Source organism: Perissodus microlepis, chromosome 17 (genome assembly GCF_051167445.1).
Source record: "Perissodus microlepis isolate ML-2025 ecotype Zambia chromosome 17, ASM5116744v1, whole genome shotgun sequence".
NCBI lineage: Eukaryota > Metazoa > Chordata > Actinopteri > Cichliformes > Cichlidae > Perissodus > Perissodus microlepis.
Window position 1 is genome coordinate 21,092,053 of NC_140477.1, and position 24,224 is coordinate 21,116,276.

The 24,224-nt window shown below is 40.8% G+C and overlaps 1 protein-coding gene across 1 annotated transcript in view; it reads left to right on the forward strand.

Moving 5' to 3' along the window:
- The window catches only part of LOC146369554 (thyrotropin-releasing hormone-degrading ectoenzyme-like), a 241,960-nt gene that overhangs the window by 212,623 nt on the left and 5,113 nt on the right, over positions 1 to 24,224 (forward strand). Inside the window, exons 14-19 of the mRNA XM_084909164.1 lie at positions 374 to 521; positions 621 to 724; positions 1,429 to 1,536; positions 13,360 to 13,527; positions 16,202 to 16,342; positions 16,438 to 16,519. Of these exons, the coding sequence (XP_084765290.1) occupies positions 374 to 521; positions 621 to 724; positions 1,429 to 1,536; positions 13,360 to 13,527; positions 16,202 to 16,342; positions 16,438 to 16,519 (751 nt within the window). The remainder of the gene's footprint in view (positions 1 to 373; positions 522 to 620; positions 725 to 1,428; positions 1,537 to 13,359; positions 13,528 to 16,201; positions 16,343 to 16,437; positions 16,520 to 24,224) is intronic.

Here is a 24,224-nt window from a genome sequence, read left to right on the forward strand (position 1 = left end):
GACTTCATTTCTGGAGTTGTCTGTTTTCTTTGTGCTTTCACTTCTGTGATGAAGGGAGCTCTTCTTAGATGATAAAGCACAGTCTAGACACAAGTTAAAATTTGTCTCCACTGTATGCAAATGCCTATGACTTGTCTTCACCTTTGCCTTTTGTATACTACATATGTGGCTCAGTTATTGTGCATTTATTCTTTTTATTTTATTTTCAATTAACTTAAAAAAATGACTGACTGTACCTTTAAAGTCTTTAATGTCTTTTCCATTTGTTTCATGTTTTGAGAATTTTAAGAATAACTGTCTCCTCTTTACCAAGATGTTTTTGCCTTAACACTTTTCCCACTACTCACTTTTTATCCACATCATCTCTCCTCAGGGCGGGGTACCTTCCACAGGGTGTTCCTTTGCAGCTGATTGGCTATCTGCCAGAGGAGACGTCCTTCCTTCCATGGCACGCTGCCAGCCGAGCGCTCTACCAGCTGGACAAACTGCTGGACCGCACAGACGAATACAGGCTGTTCAGTGTAAACAACCAATCAGTCACAATCTTAATCGATCAATTAACCACTAACTACTTCTTGTTAGCAGAATAAACAGTCTCTTATCATTGTGTGTGCTAACAGGACTACGTGCTGAAGCAGGTTGCATCGCGGTACCATCAGATGGGTTGGCCAACGAATGGCCCCGGCACAGAGGGCAACGTCCTGCAAGCATCCTACCAGACTGAGTATGCAGCACACAGACATTCCTGTTGGTGTTATTGCACTAACAACACTCAGTCAGTCAGTGGAAGGCAGTGCCCCTTTAACAACATTTGTTCTTTGACTGAGAAACACCGTCGCATCATTGAAACAGAAAACAAAACGTAGTTCAGCATTCTAGCAGCCTGCTTATTCTCTTTCCTGTCACATCGTTGAGCAGAATTATTCATGTCAGATTCTTGGGTTACTTAACTCAAACTAATGAATCAGAAGTCAGCCGTATCTATGTCCAGTCTGGACAGAGGTGAAAGTCGTGGTTTAGCTTAGCTTGATGTTTGTTAGCTAGACTGCAAATCATTAATGGTTAAACGTGTTGATTTTAGGGGGATTTTTTTTTTGCTGACAATGGAGTTAAATTTAACATAAAGAACCACCAGTCACCCTCCACAAAGTTATTAAGCACAGAGTGCTGTGACCTTTAAAAAAATCAGCTACTGCTAGCTAGCAAGTATTACGCTGCCACCCAGAATCTCATAGTATGCACTCCAAATAGAAAATGCAAGAATGCAATTTGAGACATGATAAAAGTTTAAGTATTAGGCTAAACCAGTCTGAAAATTTTCTGGAATAATCTCTGTGCTACATGTGAGTGATGTTCTGTGTCCAGACAAGAACCTATTGTCCATAAGATGTTTCTTTGAGCATTTTTTTCTTCTCTATGTCTATTCAGGGAGTTGCAGAGAGAGCTTATCATGTTAGCTTGTAGCTTTGGAAACAAACAGTGCCACCGTCAAGCCGTTGCCTACATCTCTGACTGGATCTCCAGCAACAAAAACAGGTACAAATACACTCGCAGACTGTTTCATTTAACTCTTGTGCCAAACTTGGTGCTACATGTGAGACTGGAAGCCATCTATGGATAAAATAGGTGTGTAAAGGACTCGTTTTAGGTGGAAGGTGATTATTCAAAAAGCCACCAGTAGTCACGTGTTTGCCTCAAACAATGTAGAGATGTCTCAAACTAATGTCAAAAATTTAACTGAGCAAAAAATTTGCATCGTCCCAAATGTACAGTGATGGAGACTCTGCAGGGAATGCGACTTCTGGTGACATCAGTCTGAGACCAAGTGGAACAAAAATTCATCTGCTGGCAGCTAACATCTGTTCATTAGTTTCAATCACTGTTTGGGGGGACAAAAGACAAACTTTCCTTCTGTTAAATCTGAACAAAGGATCACTTTTTGAATGAACACATTCAGTGCTTTTAATAGTTAGCGTTTAGAGTTACCCAAACTTTTTCATCAGTAAAGATTAAATTTGATGACCTCCCCAGTACCGTTAATGACCTCTCTTGTCTTTTATTGATCCATTTGCTTCTATGCTTTCTTTTTCTCTGTCATTCCTTTTGGCTCCAGCTCTCTCCAGTCACGTGCTGCTGGTTCCTGCGTTCCCTCTGTGTCCTTAACAAGATCTGCAAAATTAGATTTCAAACTGCAAATTAAATAGAAACAGATGCTGGAGCTCTGCACAGGACAGCAGGGAGCTGATGATAATAGGAGTTGTAAAAAAAACAACCCCCCCCCCCCAAAAAAAAAGCACAAAATGAAACCGTTTCTACTCCATCCAGTTGAAAATGTGATTGGATCTAAAAAATAGATGAATCTTCGCTAATCTCTGACATGTGCGTTTTTCTAAATAATAATCACCACATGCCGCAAAATATTTCTGGACTTACAGCATGCCCTTTCCATTATCTGTGTTTCTCAGTTCTAGCCTTGTCTTTTAAAGTTCGGTTGTTTACAGTGAACCAAATGGCACCCATTTTCTCCCCTCACTACAACACCACTGTGGCATTTTCTCACATTTTGGAAGCAGTCTGGAAATGCTTCATTCTCTTAGGTAGAAAAGTGCCAGATAAATCTACATTTATGCAGGATTAATCCCTCCAGGGGTGACTTTTTAATATTTCATGCTCTATTCACTAGTTTTTAATCCCATATGGAGATCACATGTATGTGATCTTCCTCCCCATGCCCGGGTATTAATTAAAAACCTGTTTTGAATCAAAATGCTGCCAGGAGAGAGAGCTCATCTGACCTCATTTCATAGGTACACGAACCTCTTACTGTCTACCAAGTCGCCAAAGAACAACTGAGAGGTAGGGTTGGGACTGGGTTGCATTTTAGCCACGTGCTAATGAAAGATCCTTTCAAAGACAAGAAGATGGTACTTTTAAAATCAGTTCTCCTATGCAATAGTCACATTAGTGAAAACAGTCGCTGGCTGAAGCAAAACGAGACTATGAAATAGCTGCTTTGAAAACAGGGACCAGGTCAGCAGCACTCACCAGCTGCAATGTTTGAACTGACTTTGGTGCATCAAGAGGATAAAAAGGCAATACATCAGAATCACCTCCTGTCAATGTGTCATTCAAAGGTGTCAAGTTACCAATTGCATGCAATTTGTTTGTCATAGAATATGACACATTAAAATTGCACATTTGTTGTCTTCTAATGCAACTCTGTTGCTGTTTACATACACAGAAATGCATATCAAAAATTAACATTAACAAAAATTAACAAAATTAATAACCCTAACTGTTCACAGTAAGAATCCACATTGAGTTGTGTGCAAAGTGGTCCAAAGTGGTTACTCAGAGGTAGAGGGTGTTGGAAGCTAAACCAACCAGTTGGTTAACGCAATTGCTTGCAATCATTCACCAAAAAACCAAAAGATTCAGGGCCATAAGCAGGTTTCCATTTCACTTTTACTCTCATGTGAGGGGATCATTGAATGCATTAACATTTGATCATGCCAAAACATACACCAAAGAGTAGTTCTGAATCCAACCCTGACGTTTGAGCCTACATACAGAAACAGAAGTTTTTTTCTTTTCTAAACTTTACCCGAACTCTAACCTCTTTTTCATGATGTCAGCCCTTTTTATTCTCTGTTCGGCTGTAATTATGATTGTATAGTTGAAATTTCACATGTAGTCTCAAGCATTTTGTGTAGTCAGTAAGAGTAGAAAAGTGCTGTAAAAATGGAAGTAGATTATATTACATTACAATATGAATTAGAACTGACAGCTATCAACTTACTTGCACTTACAACACAAAGCTGAACACGTTCCTACTGATCTGCAGGAAAAAGAAAAGGAAAGAAAAAGAACACGTGAAGCTAAACTTTGCTTGTTGCTTGTTCATTTTAAAGCTGCCGTCCTACAGAAATGTGCCTTCATATAAATGAACACCTCCATTTCATTCATATATAGTTTTTGGTTTTTTTTTGTTGTTGTTGTTTTTTATTCGAAATCACCTGCTGTGATGTGACTCTGGTCCAGAACAATGAGCTGCTAATATTTTAGTGCCTACATCTCTCTGGAATATTAATCATGTCCTGCGGGGGTTACTTTGTAAATGAACCATCTGAATGGCTCAAAAATGATCTGCTTTTAAATGAATCTTATGCTCTTATGCGTCTGCAGCCATCGATGGATTATGTGGTAAAGGTTTCAGGGGCAACAATGGACTGCTAGCCCCCCATTAACCCCTGTTACTTCCCTTTCTTGCTTTGTATTTATTATTCTTCTGCCAATTATTTTAGGAATATGCAAACAAAGAATCTGAAACTGAGCTAAAATTGTGCTGCAGAGTTTCAGCCTTTGTGTCCAACACGTTGCTTCAGACTGAGATTCAGATTCTTCCTGATGGATTTTCATGAAATATGGTTCAGACATTTATGGTTCTGGGGTTTAATGTCAGGTTGACATTTGCTGTTTCGGGTCAAATATCTCGACTACAGTTAAATGGATTCCCATGACATTTGCACATTTATGTCTCCATTAAGAGGAATTATCATAACTTCATCATCTGGCCTTTAATCTAGCGCCGGTACAAAGTGGGCGCCAAGCAGTTTGACACATTGATTAATGATTGGAGTCTGGTTAAATGAAAAAAGGAGCATAAATACACATCTGTAACAACATGCAACCACAGTTCTCTGCATTAAAATAATGCACTGTCCACACGCCTCCTCCAGCTGCATTCTTACACAATGTTCCCTTTAGATGAGAACCAGTAACCATAACTGGACAAAATGGAGTCAAGTTTGGTGTGCCTGACTCTAAATCCCTCCCCAACAAGTCAAATATTAAATGTGAAAGTGCCAAAAACAGTAGTTATGTTAAGGGCTGGTTTTAAAAGCAATCAATGCCCATTCGATCCCATTATAATTCCAAACACTTAAAAAACACACACTTTACGGAGACAGTTTGCTAATCGAGCTAACTAGCTGATAATTTAGCGATCAATCCTCTTATCTAAATGTGGTAACCTCTAGATCCAAAAGGTGACATGTGACTAATTTTGATTGTTTAGTCTAAATGTGAGGGTGGCTATGTCCATATTTTATACCCAATAGTCTACAGTCTGCTGTAAATATGAATGACTGGGGAATTTGGTCCAGCTAGATCCTACTTTCCCAGCTGTTATGATGTAATTACATTTGTTCAAAATGTCACTCTGCTGCATTGTTTTTATCCTTCATGACTATAGTGGAAAAAGAATAATCATAAGCGATAATAAGCTAGCTGTAATGAGAGCTTCAGTCTGATTAAAGAATATTCTACCCATGGAATTTCTGATGGTCATCTCTCTGCAGGTCAACAATGGCAGCACCACAGTCCTGTTTTTAATTATCAGACTGAGGTCATGTGTCTTTATTGGGTACTTTAAAATGTTTTATCAGACTGACAGGGTAGTTTTCTAACTTCTATATGATATTTAGACTGGAACGTCAGACATACAGACAAATGGGCAGGCAGACAGAGCAGATGGTGAAGAGCCATGTTTACCATCAGAGTAGGCGTTTGATCCGGGGGAAAAATATTTCAGAAGAAAGATGGAGCTTTAGGACATAAAACATCCTGTGCAAACTGTTAAAACACATCCACATACAAAGGGAGCTCGTTAATGGGAGCTAAGCCATCTGGGTGGTTGATTATATGGAGAAAATGCAACATTAGGAAGTTATTTTCATTGTGCAGGTGGCAAAATAGATGTAGTAGCAGGAGGACAGCACAGAGTATTACTTAATGTTTTACATGATTAATAACCTGGTAGTGTTATCTGGGTAAACACACTCGATGTCATAAATACACTCGAGTGAGCAGTGTTTGGCAGCTGTCGCCTGAGAAGGACTTTAATGCTACAGTCAGCAGTAATGTGGAAGTTAGCCAACCTCTGTGTGTGTGTGTGTGTGTGTGTGTGTGTGTGTGTGTGTGTGTGTGTGTGTGTGTGTGTGTGCTGGAGCTTGCTCTTAAGTGGAGCATCTCTAAAATGATTTCCCAGGTCGCTGAATGATGTAATTGTCCCTGCATCACTCACTCTGTGCTCACACTGAATGCACGCACACGCACACAGTGTTATAGTCCACAATATTATTTTGCTGCCAGTTGAGCTCACTGTATTGAGATGAAAGTTTGGTTTGCTGACAATTTAGGTCAGGTACACGCACATCTACACACACACACACCCACGCACAGATACTTTATAGTGTGAAAGAAATGTTCACCTTTTTGGCTTTACTTTAGATGATTCAGGCCAGTGACCAGCTGGAACACGAGGTCTGTGTGTGTATTGGTGTTTAACCCTGTGAGGTCTCAGACATGGTGGGTAAAGTGTGTCATAATCTCTGAAGGTGACTGGTCACACTCCTTATTTGTATCCTCGGATGCTGTTAGAGTAGCTTTGCATGATTTTCAGATCAAAATGAGCTTTATTTTATACCTGACCTTGGTGCAGCCCCTTAGAGCTTGTTCTGTAACATGTCTACCTTTCAAGGATGCTTCTTTCTGATTGGCTGATCCTTGTGAACAAGAGTCAAACTGCAGCAGTCTGCACTGACAAGCAGGGTTTCCTCTTATCCAAGTATCTTCAGGGTTAACCCAGAATTTTCTGTACCGTGAAGGTGGTTCACTTCAACATGTTGGCTTATACTGCAGACCAAACCTGCAGCAGGTGTCACCACCTTTAACCTATCAAATCTTCAGAAAATAGCCTCATTAATCCTGAATCCTTCTGTGTATGCTTAGTAGTGTCAAAAGTTTGTCATTGGTGTTTAGAGTCTTTGTTCTTCCTCGATGAGCATCGGTAATGTTCAGAAAGTAAGACAAAACTGTATTCATTTTTTCCCCACTGGCTGCAGACATTTTTTTTTAAATTTATTAGTAACAGTATGTGATCCATATCAGGGCACTTGTTTTATTTTATATCACATTTTACTACATTTCACACGTAGCCTAGTCCAAGGCTGCATTTGAATTCTGTTTGATGTCTGCTCATCCACAGCACCGAGGCTGTGGATGAGCAGATAAATCTAAAACCTTTTTCACGTAAATAATATTAATAATGTATACTTTATTGATCCGCGTGGGGAAATTACTCTCTCTACATTTGACCCATTCACTCAGTGAAGCAGTGGGCAGCCACTAAGCAGGCGTACTGGGGAGCAGTGTGTAGGGACGGTACCTTGCTCACGTCTTCGTACTGTAATCAGATAGAGAAACCCTCAGATTATCTTAGGGAGTTTCATGTGACCACGTATCCTGATTGCCGATGTTAGGGTGAGTGGATTTAGACACCAGAAAGATAGCCGGATATGTTGAACTTAATTCGTGGTGCAGCACCCAGGTTGGCGTGCATGAGATCACTGCAGTTGTGTCTAAAATTCTTCACTTATTCACGACTCTGTGAAACTACATATAGCTCATCTGCATTATGGGGAAAAATCCAAACACCTGCCAGATAATTTTCTCTGTGCTTTTAGCTGACATGCATTTTTCTCGTGAGTATCTATTATTATATTTAGCTTATTTTTTTTTAAACTTACATTAAAAGTGATGATGGCATCCAATACATTTTCCTAGGTCCCATCTAGGACGCTGAGACACAACATGAAATGGCATCCTAGTCTCAACCTGCCACAAAAACAACTTTTCAATTAAAAATAGATGTTGTATTTATTATTCAGCAGATTTGCAAACACAGGAGTGTGAATTAGTGTCGAGGTGAGCTAAGGACAAAATAACTAACTAGCAAACAAAGTTGTGTGCAGATACAGCCTGAGATAATCTACTAAACACAGCTCCAACATAAGCAGGTCACGGCTGTTCACTCCTTCAGATCAAACTTCACAGGTTACAACAAACACTGGAGTGACAGGCTGGGAGATGGGGAAGTGAATGATCCTCTGCAGGTGGCAGCCATCTTGGCTCCTTATGTAGGATGTGGTCGTCAGGCTGTAGATTACTTAGAACCACTTAGCACTCACACTCTAGGACTATGTATACTCTTTCACAAAAGAAGGAATCGCCATTCACACAAAATATGAAGTTACATTTTCATTTGGCGTTGTGAGTTACTTCAAGTAAACCATGTAAGGGACATTAATAGATTTGGACATTGTGGGTGAATTAAAACAGTAAAACAAAGAAGAGTGGGCTAAAAGTCCTCCACAGCAACATGAAAGACTCGTCCCTGGTAAATAAGTCAATAAATCAAGCAGACCAAAAGACTGATATCTTCCTGTCACGCTAATATTTTACCGTCACTTAAAGTTGTGATATAATATTAGTGCTCAAACCAGTGGAATCTTCAGCCTCTAAGCAGTTCTTCTCTGGGGGATTCTTTCCAGTCGCAGTGTAATTGTCTTTCTCTGTGTGAAGTGAAGTGATCAGGCAGGTGTTCTGACTTCGCCTAATGAGTTTGTGATTTGTTTTTGTCTCTTCAGAGGTGTGTCGGTGTAATTGCTCCCCTGGAAATAAAACTTACACTCAAGTTTCACTCAACATTGTCTTTTTCATTCCAGGCAGTTGTCAGAGTTTTAATTTGGCATTTTAAGAGAAGAATGCATGACGAGAAATAAAGAAAAGAATAATGGGTTTTCTTTAATGTTAGAGACTAGACTAGGCAGTCCTGTGAAATCTAACTGGAACTTAGATGAATGTATTCAAGGTTTCTTTCAAATGTTCATCAAAGTTATATTTTCAGTTCAGCACAGTAATGGGTAAATCTGATCTGACATACAGTAAATAAACATGACCCCCCCCCCCAAACCTGCTGCAGAACGGTCTTAGACTTTCTCGTCTGAATTTGACCTTCGGACTAGTCTTATTGAAATCTTGTGAGACCAGGTTCTCCTCATGCAGAAATAATCTTTCAGTAGGCATAGATCTAAAGTTTAAAATAGATAAATAAATTATTAGGGAAGCGCTTCAAGGAGAACAGAGACGAGCACAGGTGTTACCTCGGGTATGACCTTCCACATTCTGAAGTTTATTCTTTCACAGAGATTTACCTTTGTGCACTTTCCTACAGCTACTCCATACAGAGGAACACAGTGAAGTTATTCCGAACTAGACAACAAGCAGTTAGGTTGTCCTTGAGGTCTCCACAGAGGCAGAACAGAACACGGTCAGGTTATCATCCCCCACAAAGGCTCCACTGGGCCCAGCTCCTCAAAATAGTGAGAACTTGCCAAATAGAGAGGTCATCTCTAAAAAAATATACACTGTATATACTGACCAGACACTTTATTAGGAACACCTTGCTAATACCAGGTTTTTACCTCCTTTTGCTTTGAGCTGCTGTAACTCTTTGTCCTACAAAGATAACATTGATGACTTCCTCTCTACCTTTAATCAAGAGTTTTGACAATTCAGTATATATAGAAATATGTGGTTTGACAACCATTAGAACGGTTTCTGTGTAGCTACATAGACAGACCACCATCACCAACTTCTGATTTACACTCAGTAGATAAGCACACCTGAAATATGACAGAAGCCGCTCAGTTTAGACAAGAGCTTCAGGGGTTGTCCTTGTAAGCTTTAAAGAGGTAAAGAGTTTATTCTTGATGGCACAGATTTAACAAGGTGCTGGAAACATACCTCAGGGATTTTGCTCCATATTGACATGAAACCATCATGCTACACTTCCATCTTGATCCACCACATCCCAAAGGTTTTCTGTTGGAATGGTGACTGTGGAGGTCATTTCAGGACAGTGAACTTGTTGGCATGTTCAAGAAACCAGTTTGAGATGATTTGATGGTTATAACTGTGCTCATAAAGGTCAGCAAAAATACTCAGGTACAGTAGGCTGTGAGGTTTAAATGATGCTCAGTTGCTACTATGGGGCCCAGAGAGCACCAAGAAAATATCCCCATAACCTTTACTCCAGCACCAGCACTGTTGATATAAGGTAGGATGGATTCATGCACTCGTGTTGTTTATACCATCAAAATGCAGCAAAATTTGAGACGAAATCCGACCCGGCAACATTTTTCTAATCTTTTGTTGAGACTGTGAATTGTAGCCTCAGCTTTCTGTTCTTAGTAGACAGGAGGTACATTCAGTGTGGTGCAGAGACATATGATACCAGATTTTCAACAAATAAGGTTCTCTGTTTTCCTTTAAATAGAGCAACTTGAACATCATGTTGAATTAAATCAGACATTAAACATCAGAATGAGACCACAAACTCAGGAAAGTGTTTACTGATGCCACAGATTTTACAGTCTCATAGAAACTTATATTACAGATTTATTTTTCACAACCAGAGGAGGCACGCCCTACTGCCTCATACTCAGGCACTTAAATATGAAGCTGCGTCCATCTTTTATAGACACTTACACGGATGTGGGTTTTGTCAGGTACACATGAAGTTTTTTATGTTGTTTTGACAGTTCAGAACATTTGTGTAGACTTTTTTCCCTTCATGGATGAAATGGGATTCATGGTGTATCAAAGGTCTTGCTCGAAGGGGCTCCAGATCTCGCTCTTATCAATCAGCCTGTACCACCAGGTGTTGCTTTTTTCCTCCAGCAGTCAGATAACTGAGAGACAGTTTGTGTAACCAGCATTCAGTGTGCCAGGTCACCTCACAGATTCCACTTTTATTCCTCTACCTGCAAATGGTGATACACAGCACAATAATAAATGTTGACACAAGTCGTGGGGTGCTTTCACAGCAGGTTCAAAATAAGAAACATCATTCAGTTTGTGTTCAAAGACTTTACAAAAAAAAAACAACTTTACAGACATATGACTGACACAAACCCAGTTCATTTTATTTTAATAAACTTTGTGTGCGTTTATTTTCTCTGGTGTCACAGAGAAGTTACAAAATGTAATCAGCTAGAAGCAATATGAATCAAGACTGCAACTACAACATGTGTTATGTTGTAAATGGAAATAAATGGACTAAAATATATAATAACAAAACACGCATTTGTGACAATAAAACACTGGCAGCAATAAATAGAGAAAAAAATGTCAGATATGTGTTATTATATCTTGTTCACCTCTTTGCTAATGATGAATCAGCTCCATCAGCTGTTTATCGCATCAAACGAGTCTCTTATATTGTGATGTTGGATATTAACCTCCTAACACGGTCAGTACCAACTTGTTGATTGTTGAGAGGTTAATGGGTGTTAATTTGTGTTTTCTTTACTGCTGATCCAGTAAGGGTCATGAGGGCAGCAGTCTAATCAGAGATGACCAGACCTTCCTGTGCCCGGCCACTCACTCCAGCCTCCTCCAGGAGGATACAGGGGCAGAGTTTTCTATGTATTCAGATAGAGGCTTAGGTCATTATTCTACCTTGTTAGTGTTGAAATAATTGTATTTGTCTGAACAAAGCAAACATCACCATATTATGGGTTCATCTACAGCTGGTGGTAATCACCAACAGAGGAAATGAGGTTCCTCTGTAGGCTGTCTGGCCTCTCCCTTAGAGATGTGGACAGAACAGAGCATTATTCCTCCACATCAAAAACAGCCATTTCAGATGATTCAAGGATTTGACCAGGGTGCTTACAGGTGAGATGTTTCAGCATTTCCAACTGGGATTAGACCCGAGGGCACACCCAGAACATGCTGGTGAAATTGAGTCTCTCAGCTGGCTTAGGAATGCCTCAGACTCCCCCAAGAAGTAAGTGTTAGAGGAGCTGGAGAGGGAGAGAGAAATCTGAGAATCTCTGCTTAGACAGGTCTTATTTTTGTACCTGTCTATTCATTAAGTAAATCACTCATATCTGGCACCCTGGAAGATCAATATTCAGTTCAAACGACAAGAGCAGCTGGTCGATTGTACAGGTTGTAAACCAATAACAGGGTTAATGAGTATTTAGAGTTGGTGAAAATGCAAATATTGGCCATCCCAGCGACTGTGACTGTTTATGAGTCCTTCCATGATTAATATAGCTGAACACACTCTTTTTTTCCTGTGAGAGAACTTTTAGGATTTAAGTGACTGGCTTGTTTTCACTTTTTCTGGTTGCTCATATTTCTTCCCATGTTGAACATGTTTTTAGTAGTGTTGCTTGGTCTTGCTTGCCAGCACTTATACTACACCACCAACTTTCATCAACTTCTGGTAATTATGACTAAAAGACTATTACGGGGCAGTAGCTTCTGTTTTAGTCAGTTACAGCTGCGACAATGCGGTCATAACAAGTAACTATGGATGGGAAACACAAGAAACAAGCCTCCTTTACTTTAGTTCTGATCAGTCCAGAATACCATTTTAATGACTTCCATCTCATCAAATTTATAAATAAGAGAGAACATTAGGGTCATCAACAAAGAGTCACTTATGGACTTATTGTTTTGCAATGGAACTGAATCTAAAAGTTCTTAACTGCAACTCTAACAGCCTCAACTTGAATTACATAAAAAACACACAATCAATTCAAAACTGTTCAAAATGACGAGTTTGGTGACTGCAAAGAAATGCAGGGATCAAAAAGCTTTTATCGCTGCAGCTTAAACATGGACAAAGTTCCACAGCAGTACGGCTCATCCACCCTGCCAACACAGTCAGACTATCTGGATCCACTGAAGCACCAGAACAAATGCCACAGTAGTTCGTGCTACAAATAAAGCAAGGCAGCAGCTACCTGCGACCACAACACCGAAAGTCTTGTGAAGCTTTGCTCTGAGCATTCTGACTGGCGACTGGCTAATGTGTTTTTTAGCATCTCAGTTAGAATTCTCCTAAACCTCTACTCAGAATTTATGCATCGCCATTTCTGTCTCGGCTGTTTACTTAACCGTGTATCTCAAAGTTGGAACTTGGACACTGACTAGAACATTTGCTGTGTTTACTCTGATTAAAGTTTGGCTTGGCAATTGTGAATGCAGCTGAGAAAGAAGCTGTCTGCAGTCAGCACGTATGCTATTCAAACTGAAAATATATTCCAACACAATAAATTTAGAGGTATGCGTGCCAATTAGACTTCCTGAAACTTTCTAAAGTCCCAGTTGTTCAAAAGTGTCTGAGTGTGGCTCTTTCTCTGCATTTTATGACCATAGCAGCAGCAGGAGGAATGTTTTTAATGGAGCTTCTTAATGGAATCAGAATTTCTCACTTAGCACCCAGAGAGCGTCCCAGTTAATCCCGCAGACATGCCTTATCGGGGCTTTTAGTTTTATTACCTTCCTGTCCCTGCAGGAAGGTGGTACTGCAAATAAGTCACATCAAATACTCACATTCCTAAAATGATACCAGACTTTTGCTATACCGGTAATTTGTTGCACCGGGGCAGAGTGGCTTCAGTCAGTGTGATGGTGTGATATTGTGTCCCTGCCCTGTAGGATTCCTCCTAACATCCGAGACATAGTTTACTGCACCGGAGTCAGCCTGATGGACGAGGATGTGTGGGAGTTCATCTGGATGAAGTTTCACTCTTCCAATGCCGTTTCAGAGAAGAAGATCCTGCTGGAGGCTCTGACCTGCTCAGACAACACTTTCCTCCTCAACAGGTAGACATGGCTCGGCTGTCTCTGTCGTTGCAGCTATTGTTTAACCTCACAAACACTCAATGAGATAGCTGTGTTTTTTTTTTTTTTATTGCATTCTAAAGTCATATGAATCAATATCATTGATCTACCCAACAAATATGCCCTCTTGGAGCCCATGTGAGGGCAAGTGTGGGCAGACCCACGCAGCCCTAATACAAGGGGTCATCGCATAGTTGATTTGGCAGATTTTTACACCAGATGCCCTTCCTGACACAACTCTCAAAGGATTTAGGTCTCCCACATCGGGCCCGCATGGATTCTATACAGTATAACCATTTGTTTGTGTCTTTTGAGATGGTCACAGTGATAGACTGACCCAAGAGTCTGAATTCTGCTTCACTATTTTTTATGTTTTCAGGAAAGCAACAGCAGTAACAAATCTTCCCGTATGAAATCAGGATTTTGTGACTGAAACTGAAACTTGAGCCATGTACAATGACTCTGTGCTGGAGGGGAACATAGAGACAGGCCAAGTGTGTCTGAGCATCACATATATGAATGACAGTGGTGGGATAGCATCCTGAAGTGAGATTAAGTTAACCTGTTAACATCCACTGGTATTTGTGTGCCTGTCAGGCTGTGCCAGTATCACAGTCACATCGTGTAATCTGAATATTAAATAATTCTGCATTGCTGCTATTTTTAATCAGTTTCCTGCTGTGATCTTAATTCACATCTGGATTATCTACCTCCTGCTGTTTGTCTTTAATTGCATCTTGCGTACATGTTCTGCAAATGTCATATAATATTAAATTGTTAAGACCCTCCGGCAGATATGTAACAACATTCACATTTATTTTGAGCTGTAATAGGTGTCTGTATAAGAGGGACCAAAAACAGACACGTGGCAGACGGGCAGGATGGAATAAATAAATAGAACTTTAATAAAAAAGAAAAAACGTACTGAAAATAAACAGAACGTGCTGCCGGGAACAGTTTGGTTAAGACCAACTTAGACTGGGTCTAAAAAAACATTATCAGACCAAGAAATGAAGGTAAAAGCCCAAATTTGGGGGACAGCGTGGAAAAAATGACTTTGTTCATATTTGGAAAATGGCTCCGATACTGCAGAGTTGTGTCTGTACTGGGCTGTATTAGAATATGACAAACAAACCAGTGAACAATAAAAAATAAAAAGGTGACTAAATCCTACCTGTCAGGTGAGCTCTGTTAATTGGCGGCGCACTGACAGGAAAAAATTGCAAATTGACAGAAAGGTGTGTGCAGTGAAAAGATGCCTGGGGGGCGTTACATGTGCTGAAATCCAGCTAGGTTTGTGTGTGTGTGTGTGTGTGTCTGTACAAGTGTGTTTTTGTGTGACTGTCTATACACAACACTGTATTTTATCAGGGGCAACTGCCACTATCGCTCATTGAGAAAAATTGCAAGGATGAATTACACACACACTCGTGGTAAGACCGATCAGTGTGTGTAGGTGTGTGTATGTGTGTGTGTGTGTGTCTCAGGTATTGATTTTCTACCCACAGTAAACTGTTCTGCAATCAGAGAGGAGGTACTGTATGTTCAGATTGCAAAACACACACACACACACACACACACACACACACACACACACACACACAGACAAATCAAAAACCACAGCTCAGAAAGAAGCTGATTGGTCACACAGGAAATGGTTTCAGCAGAGGGATTGTGGGAAAAGAGAGAGAAAATTGATTTGGGGGTTTAATGAAAAGATGGCAGTTACAAACAATGAGCCAAGCAACGCACACAGACACACACACACACACAGAGGCAGTGAAGCAACAGAAAATAAAGAAAGATGAAGGTAAACTTTGAACATGACGTTGTATGATTGAACATAAATTTATGAAACTCTTTGGCCTGCTCAGTTTCACATCTCAAAGAAAAAGAAAAACTCTCAATTTGATACGTTTACACATCCAAAAGATCGCTCTGTGTGTGATCAACATGTTTCTGTAAATCCCTTTAAATCCCCTTTAAGCTGGGAGTAGCTCACGTGAGTGTTTCAGAGGACTCTTTCTTGATTTGGCAGAAACATCCTCCGGCAGCTCTCAGGGCAAAAAACTACAAAATGACAGCTTGACCTTTTCTAGCCAGATTACATGAGCTGCTGACCCTCACGCTGCTGGCGAGTGACGCACGCGTTAGACTTCACACACTGCGACTCTCACACCAAATCCAGAAACCGAGGCTAAACAACTCTTAATATCTGAACACAAAATACACTTTACAAATTCCAGTTGCCAGAGGTGCACAGAACTTTCTATGTGAGGTTATTAATCCATGTATGACAAAACTTTAACAGGAGGTAAAGAAGTTTATTGAGCGACTTGTAACTTTAAAAGATCCATATTTACATACCACATTGTTTTTTCTTAACTCTTTACTTCTTGAAAGCTGCTGTCATATTTCATGCATCAGGGAAGGCAGATGGGACAACACTGTGGAGTGTGAGCGTCGTCTTTAAGGCCTTTATAGTTAAATTCAAAGTCAGTATATGGAGCGAATTTCAGTCTTTATTAATATTGTGATCGTGCTAATATTTGTTGAGCATGTTAATGTGTTAGCATATATGGAACCTATCAGCTCTCCAGGTAGACTCGGTACAGCCACATTCCAACCTTTCCATCCTTTTCTTTGTGTCTCCAAGGCTGTTGAACCTGTCTCTGACCTCGGACCTGGTCCCAGAGCAGGATGTGATTGATGTCATCATCCACGTGGGTCGAAACCCTCAGGGTCGGAACCTGGCCTGGAGGTACTTCAGAGAGAAGTGGGACATCCTGAACGCGCGGTAAGAGACGTGAACAATCAGAGAAGCACGCAAGCGTCTTCAAGTTCTTTACATGTAGCACCTGAAATGCCGTCTCTGTCTTCATTTCTGTTCAGATACGGTGAAGCTTTGTTCATGAATTCAAAACTCATCAGTGGAGTCACAGAGTTCCTCAACACTGAGCGAGAACTCAATGAGGTGAGTGAAACAAGTGGTGGTCTAAGATCAGATTTGCACACTGTTAGACCTCTGCCTCACCACTACATATTTCAAATACAACAAGGGTTTCTACAGACAAAAACATGGCTGCGCCATGGGCTCCCCCGTGTCACCTATTGCAGCCAACCTTTACATGGAGGAAGTGGAAAGAAAGACTCTTGGCTCTTTTAAAGGGAGAGTACCCAGCCACTGGTACAGATATGTAGACGACACCTGGGTCAAAATCAAAACACAAGAAATGGAATCCTTCACTGCGCACATTAACGCTGTGGATAAAAACATCAAGTTCACCAGGGAACACACAAAGGACGACTGTTTGCCTTTCCTGGACTGCGCTGTGCACATTGAAGAGAGTGGCAACCTCAACATTGAAGTTTACCAGAAGCCCACACACACGGACCAGTACCTCCTCTTTGACTCCCACCAGGACCCTACACCACCGGGCAAAACATGTTCCCTCTAAGCCTGAAGGGAAAAAGAAGGAACACACACATGTAAAGGAAGCACTTAAAACATGCGGTTATCCTAATTGGGCATTTATAAAGTCAGCAAAGAGGCACAGAAAAGAAGATCAGACACCAGCGAGGGAGGATAAGAAAGACAAACGCAACAACATTGTCATCCCCTATGTAGGCGGTGTATCAGAGAAACTCAGGGGGGTTTTCTCCAAGCACGACATCCCAGTGTACTTCAGACCCAGGGAGTCCAAAACCGAATGGCTCTGGACATGTTGTTGGCTGAGAAAGGTGGAGTATGTGCAATGTTTGGTGACATGTGCTGCACCTTTATTCCCAACAATACTGCTCCGGACGGAACGGTCACTCGGGCGCTTGAGAATCTGAAAACGTTATCTAGAACCATGCATGAGCAATCAGGCGTGAACACGGGGCTGGGAGACTGGATCACGTCTGTCTTTGGGCAATGGAAGGGTGTGTTTATGTCTGCCATGTTTTCTCTTATAGTTTTTCTAGGTATATTGATGATCGGGTGTTGTCTCATTCCTCTGGTAAGGCGAGTGTTGGTAAAACTGGTAAGCAGGGCCCTAGACTCTGGTTCAGCTGGTTCAGCTGGTCCGGGGTATATGATGCCGTTGCGAGAGGCCGCCTGGACGGAGGAGTGAAACAAATTCTGGTAAAGGTTGGCCGATGGCCAAAGAGGAGGAGTGTGGACAAGAGATATTTTATTTTGTATTCTTATGGTGACAATTTATAATCAGAACTATCATTGATCAATCATTCATCATTGTCGAATCTGTTGATAGAATAATCTCTGAATTATATCTATGGTAATCTGAGCAAAATATTAATGTATGCATATTATCATCACTTTAATTAGTCTATTGTTGTTCTCTATCATTCTTTCTATCTGCTTAAGCTGTTGCAAATGGTATCCATATCATTGTATTCACACCTCTCGAAGCTGTGGGTCCAGTAGGGCCTTCTACATTCACTTACACACATATTCAGGCCTACACCAACATGTACATAGAGAGTCATGTAAAACACGCACGTTCACACCCGCACGTATTAAGAACAGGGAGGTCGTCTCAGGACAGTCTCTCGGTTGGACACACAGTCTCACAAAATTGCACAACATATCACAAACTTGTTTGTCTCTAAAGTAGCACTGGATGTCTATATAAGGAGAACTTTTTGAACTGTTATCATTTCCAGTAAGATTTAACTGTGATGTCATCAGGGTAATATAAGGATGGGGAGCGGTCTGCTTGTTGAAGATTGTAAGATTGTTGTTGCAAGTTTCTTCCCACACTCTGCGCAAGTGTGTAAATAAAGATCACTATTTTTGGCACCTACCTGGATTCAGTCTGCTTACTTCTCTTACCCAAATCGAACAAGTTTCAACAACGCCCAGACAAAAACTGGTTCACCCGAAAGACAAAACTCCTAAACACAAACTTAGCAATGTGGTGTATGCTGTACAGTGCAGCGAGGAATGTCCAGACCTCTACATTGGAGAGACCAAACAGCCACTTCACAAGCGCATGGCACAACATAGAAGAGCCACCTCCACAGGACAAGACTCAGCTGTCCATCTGCATCTTAAGGATAAAGGACACTCTTTCGAGGATGCCAATGTTCACATTTTGGACAGAGAAGACAGATAGTTTGAAGGAGGAGTGAAAGAAGCCATTTATGTCCACTGTGAGTGACCATCTTTGAACAGAGGCGGTGGTTTACGACACCAACTCTCTGCCATCTATAATCCAGTTTTGAGTTCCCTTCCCAGACGCCTTAACGCCCACTCACATCCTGGGCCACCTGACCTCAGGAAATCACATGATAGGGTGGGGCTAGGTTTCACAATGAGCTCACCGGAAACCCTGGCTGATTGGGACCCACACCCAGTTTCACACCTTGGCTCATGTGATTAGGTAGAGGATCATCAGGGGGTCCTTTGTCCCTCTTTGGGGGGAAACTACCACTGGGTTTAAATCTGGGACTCTCCACCATTGACCCTTAAAACTGAAGAAGCTTCTCGGATGAGAGGTGAAACGTCTTCAAGCAACTTAAAGAAGTGCAGACGCTTTTCTTTCAAAGCTCCTTAGACTACAATGACCTGGGTGACTGAGAATCTGCACAGACATAGAAACAAGTGGTGTTGTTTTTTCTGTGAACAGTAGACTAAAGATGGCATCCGATAGAAAATGACATCTGGGGTTTAGAACGGTGTGAAGCTGCTATTTAAAAAAAAAAACATCTTTCCTGGCCAAAGGTCTATTCCTCCCAATTTTAGTTTCACCTGAAAACCATCAAATCCCAAAGTCATCAAGTGTCAAACTGGCACAAAATCAGATTTAAAGACATCAAGATGTTCATTAAAGTGTCACAGTTGACGATGGCCAACTGTAGGAAAGTGAGGAAGGAGGACCCAGGCGCGGAGCTCTGAATATCAGCAGTGCGTTTATTCACAGTGAATGGAAAAAACAACAATAAATCCCCGTGCTCTCCCCTGACTCCCGCGTTGCATCCTCCGTGAAAAGTCCGTGTCTTAGTGCCCTCCGATCCCGTGTCTCAGCACTCCCCGTGCTGGCTGCTGTCTGTCGCTCCCCAAGAAAGTATGAAGGGAGGACTCAGGATATACGTACAGACAGAGTTAATTAGAGGAAGCTAAACAAATGTGTAACACAGGTGAAAGAAAATCAGGAAGAAGAAGCTAAACTTCATAAAAGACACAAAAAAGTAACTCAGTCCCAACTGGTCAGTCTGTTTTATATCAGAACACATCCGTGTTTTTCCCATTGTGTTCCAATCCGTTTTCCTCCCTGCTGTCTTCGTCATGTTCTCCTTCCTTGGTAGAAACTTGGTGGAAAGTTTGGATTACTTTACTGTTTCACATTAAAGACTTTGTGACTCTGGACTCCTCTTTCATTTGGCCTAAATAAATGAAGGGAAATTAATTCTTCCATTCAGAGCAAGAATAAATAAATCTATACCCTACCAGAAGGAAGATTAGCATGTTTTCTACATGCCAGTATGGGAGCTTGGAAATTAACAGGACCTTGAAATTAATCAGTGTGTAATTGTGTTCTCGAGAGGCTCACAGCTGGATCAATATTCCAAATTTACTGTTGATTACTCAGAGAAAATAGAGCTTGATTAACAACATTAATCGTTCCTCTGTTGAATCATCTCACAGCTACTACGCTTGTTGTTTGATATGATGAAAAGATGGAAATCAGATATAATTAAATATAAAATTAAAGGAAGAGAAAAAAGGTTGTAGGTGTTTCTGAATAAATCTGTTTATTTAAACTTTAGTGATTAATATTCTTTCGATTTTCCTGTTGGTATGGTAACCGCATTAGGTTTGGCTGTCAGTGAAACCTCTAAACAAAAACATCATGAGTTTATATTAATGATGATTCTTTTTAGTTTGAAAAGGGTCTTAGGGTGAGTCACACAGGAGAGGGAAAGTGTAAAGATAACAGAAAGTGAAATCATAGCAGAGACGAAAGGTGGAAGGAGGGCGCAGAGGAGTGCTCGGTTAATGATATGAACTGTAGTAAAGTGAGCCGAAGGGATGGATTTCCGCCCGCGCTTCACTGAATGTCAAACTCTGAATAACATTAAGTTTCTTTTTTGGCTCTCAACTTAAAAAAAATAATTAATTCACTTCTTTCAACAAAGTTTCTCTTTTTGACCAAAAAGAAAAAAAACACCTTAATGTTGAAAACCTGTTAATTTACAGTCCTGTAAACCAAAGTCTTCTTTTGAAATCTCCACTTTCATGCTGGAAATTTTATGTGTAATTATAAATTGTTGGAAAAAAAAGTAATTTTCAATAGTTAATTGATGCCTTTCAAAAACAGTTTAGCTTGAATACATCACATGTTCACATTCAAACGTTTTTCTTCAGCTGTGTTTAAACAACAAAGTATTCTTTATATAAAACCTCTGAGCTTTTTGTATTTCAGCTACTAAATGGCCAAATGTATATGCATGTGCCTTTTTATTGCTTTGTCCAGCTGCCTTAGTTCCACTTGTAACAAGCAAAACAAATTCTTAAAAACAAAAAGTTTCAAACTTGGATGCAGACCATGATCTCCTAGCTAATAAATGTGCGACTTAAGACATCACCATCCCTCCCTTATGTGGACTTTGGAGGCCTTTCAGGTAGGACCATTATCGCTCAGCAGCCATTATTGCTGCATACGGTGCATGCACCGTTGTTGTCCAATCATCATGGGCACGAATGCTGTGATTTTGGACATTTAATGTGTTTTAGCCATTATTTTTCCAGGGTGGAGTGATTGTACAGAATACATAATAACTTAAACAGGAATTGGGTCCACATGTTTGAATTTATTATAGATTTTCTCAAATCTATGCAGGGTCAAAAGTGTAAATGCAGAGTCAAATATAAATAATATGTACAGGCCAGTTAACGTTTCCTTAGTCATCATGACTGACTATAGTTGGTCGTTTCTCTTTGCAGCACAAAAAGGATTTTTTGACAGCACTCACTGGATTGACCAATACTCAGAAAAACGGGAAAGTCCAAGAAACTCAGTGACGATCTAAGAAAGGAAAATTATGTGAGGGTGACCCAACCTGTCACCCTCACGTGAGAGGAAAGTGGTTTTGATGTTGGGAATCATGAAGGCTCAAGCCTCCCATGAATGGAAACTGCTGGAACACCAGTGTCACTGTTCACAATGCGGTCACTTTGACAACACCATGGACTGACAGGGTGCTGACCAAGAAAGAAGCTGTGACTCCAAAATCAACACCTTCAACCTTGACTGAAATTTCGAGCTTCCCACGTGTACAAGTCAAGTGCTTACGGAAGAAAGGTTTGATGGTCAAACGAGACTAAGATTTAGCTCTGGCCACAGTGAACTGAAATATTTTTAGAGGCGTAAAGGTGAGGCTTTGAAACCTAAGATCACTGTACCAATTGTCAAGCATGGTGGTGGTAGCATCATGCACTGGGGCTGTTGTTCTGCACAAAGTGGATGAAATAATGAAGGAGGACGACTACCTACAAATTAGATGACTGAAATTTGAACACGTTTGTTATTCCAGCAGGACAAAGATCTCAAACATACAAAAACTGTTGTTGGAATGGATAAAGTTGGCTAAAATTAAGCTTCTGGAATGTCCTTCCCAAAACCTTGACCTCAACCCTAATTTAAATGAACTTTACCAATTCTACAAAGACAAATGGTCAAATATCCATCCAGAATTATGTGAGCAGCTTGTTGATGGCTACCAAAAGCATCTGGACGAAGTGCAGCTTGCAATGGGAAAGCTAACCAAAGATTAGTGGGGGGTTTATAAATGTATTTTTGGCTCAGCTGCAGGGGAGGGGTGGAGCAGTGGGTTCAGGGTGTGGTGTCAGGGGAGGCTGACACACATCTGAGCTCCGTCAGCTTATCGTGTCTCCCTTGTAAAAGATGTGCTGGGACCTGAAGTGGTGTGTGGAGTGTGCTACCAGCAGGGCAGCTGGAAATTTGCCCAGTGAAAAAACAGAGCAAATAGAAAAACATGTGAATGTTGTTTTTTAAGATGTAAATGGTAAAATGGCCTGTATTTATATAGCGCTTTACTAGTCCCTAAGGACCCCAAAGCGCTTTACATGTCCAGTCATCCACCCATTCACACACTGGTGATGGCAAGCTACATTGTAGCCACAGCCACCCTGGGGCGCACTGACAGAGGCGAGGCTGCCGGACACTGGCGCCACCAGGCCCTCTGACCACCACCAGTAGGCAACGGGTGAAGTGTCTTGCCCAAGGACACAACGACCGAGACTGTCCAAGCCGGGGCTCGAACCGGCAACCTTCCGATTACAAGGCGAAAGGCGAACGCCCAACTCTTGAGCCACGATCGCCCAATGTGTGCTGTACAATCACACAACATCAGAAAAAGAACAGTTTGAAGAAATCATTAAAATCCAAATATTTTCATGACATTCATGCTCACAGTCAGTCTGTAAACCCAAATGATTAAAGCAATTAAATAATTGTATACCCTTTATTCTAAGTGGGCGTGTCTGGGAAGTATTCTGCAGGCTCTGAAATACTGATGATATATGTGAATCCATTATGTTTACAGTTCAGCTGCTGAGGTTTTGTTTAATTTTATTTTATAATGACACTGTGAGGTGTGACACCGTGAGCAGAGTTGTTTCCTAGCTACCTGTAATTGGTAGCACAGGTATCTGTGTGTAGTGTGGTGCTCCACTCAGTGAAAAAAAGCAAAATCTGTGAAGTGAATTTCAAGCTGTCTTGCTAATGACCATCAAGAATGTGTACTCACTCACCACAAGTACCATTCAAGCCAAGAGGAATGAAGAATAACTGCATTTAAATGTCCATGATTACAGTATTTAATTTGAAACTTTATTTACCTTACACATGCCTTCCTCCGTGATGCATAAGTGAAGAAAATTAAATAAGACACTGTGAAACTATTTCAGCTGAGCTAACAAGCTATTTAATTTAAATGTAGTGAAACTGTACATATACCATGACATTAAAGTGTATCAATATAAAATACAATAAAATGTTTCCAGCTTTTGCAGGTTTACAGTGCAACTCTAAAAGAATCTGTTTGAGACGTGAAAACATCATCCAGGAGTTTTCAGTTATTTGCTTTAGAATCCATCTAACTTTGTGTTAACTGTTTGCGGAAGATCCTGCAAGCCCTGACCTCATTAGCTCCATCCAACACCTCTGGGGTGAACTGGAACAGCAACTGTGATCCAGATTTATCACCCAGCATCAGTGTAGCAGCACACGTATGCTCTCATGGCTGAATGGGAGCAAATCCTTGCAGCTGGGTTCACAATCTGGTCAAAACCCTCAAACTAAAAGAATGAAATGTGTATGCTATTGTTGTTTTTTTTTCAACTTCTACTGGCAATGTATCTGTTAATTGTACAGAACACATTCTTACTTTTTCTCACTTCTAAAAGTGGAATTATGAAGCTTTCCCTTATTTATGTCATATATATACTCTCCCAGAGGTGGATTTTTATAATGGACATGGCACAAGTTTCAATTCATGCCTGAAAGTTATCAATGTCCACCGTGTTAGGGATCTCCATCCTGAAAAGTCCAGAAGTTGTTTCTTTCAGCACTGCGGAGGGGGGGTGGGTGACAGCCTTTTTAGCATCTACAGGGGATAAATATTATTATTATTGCTTTTCTTTCATCTTC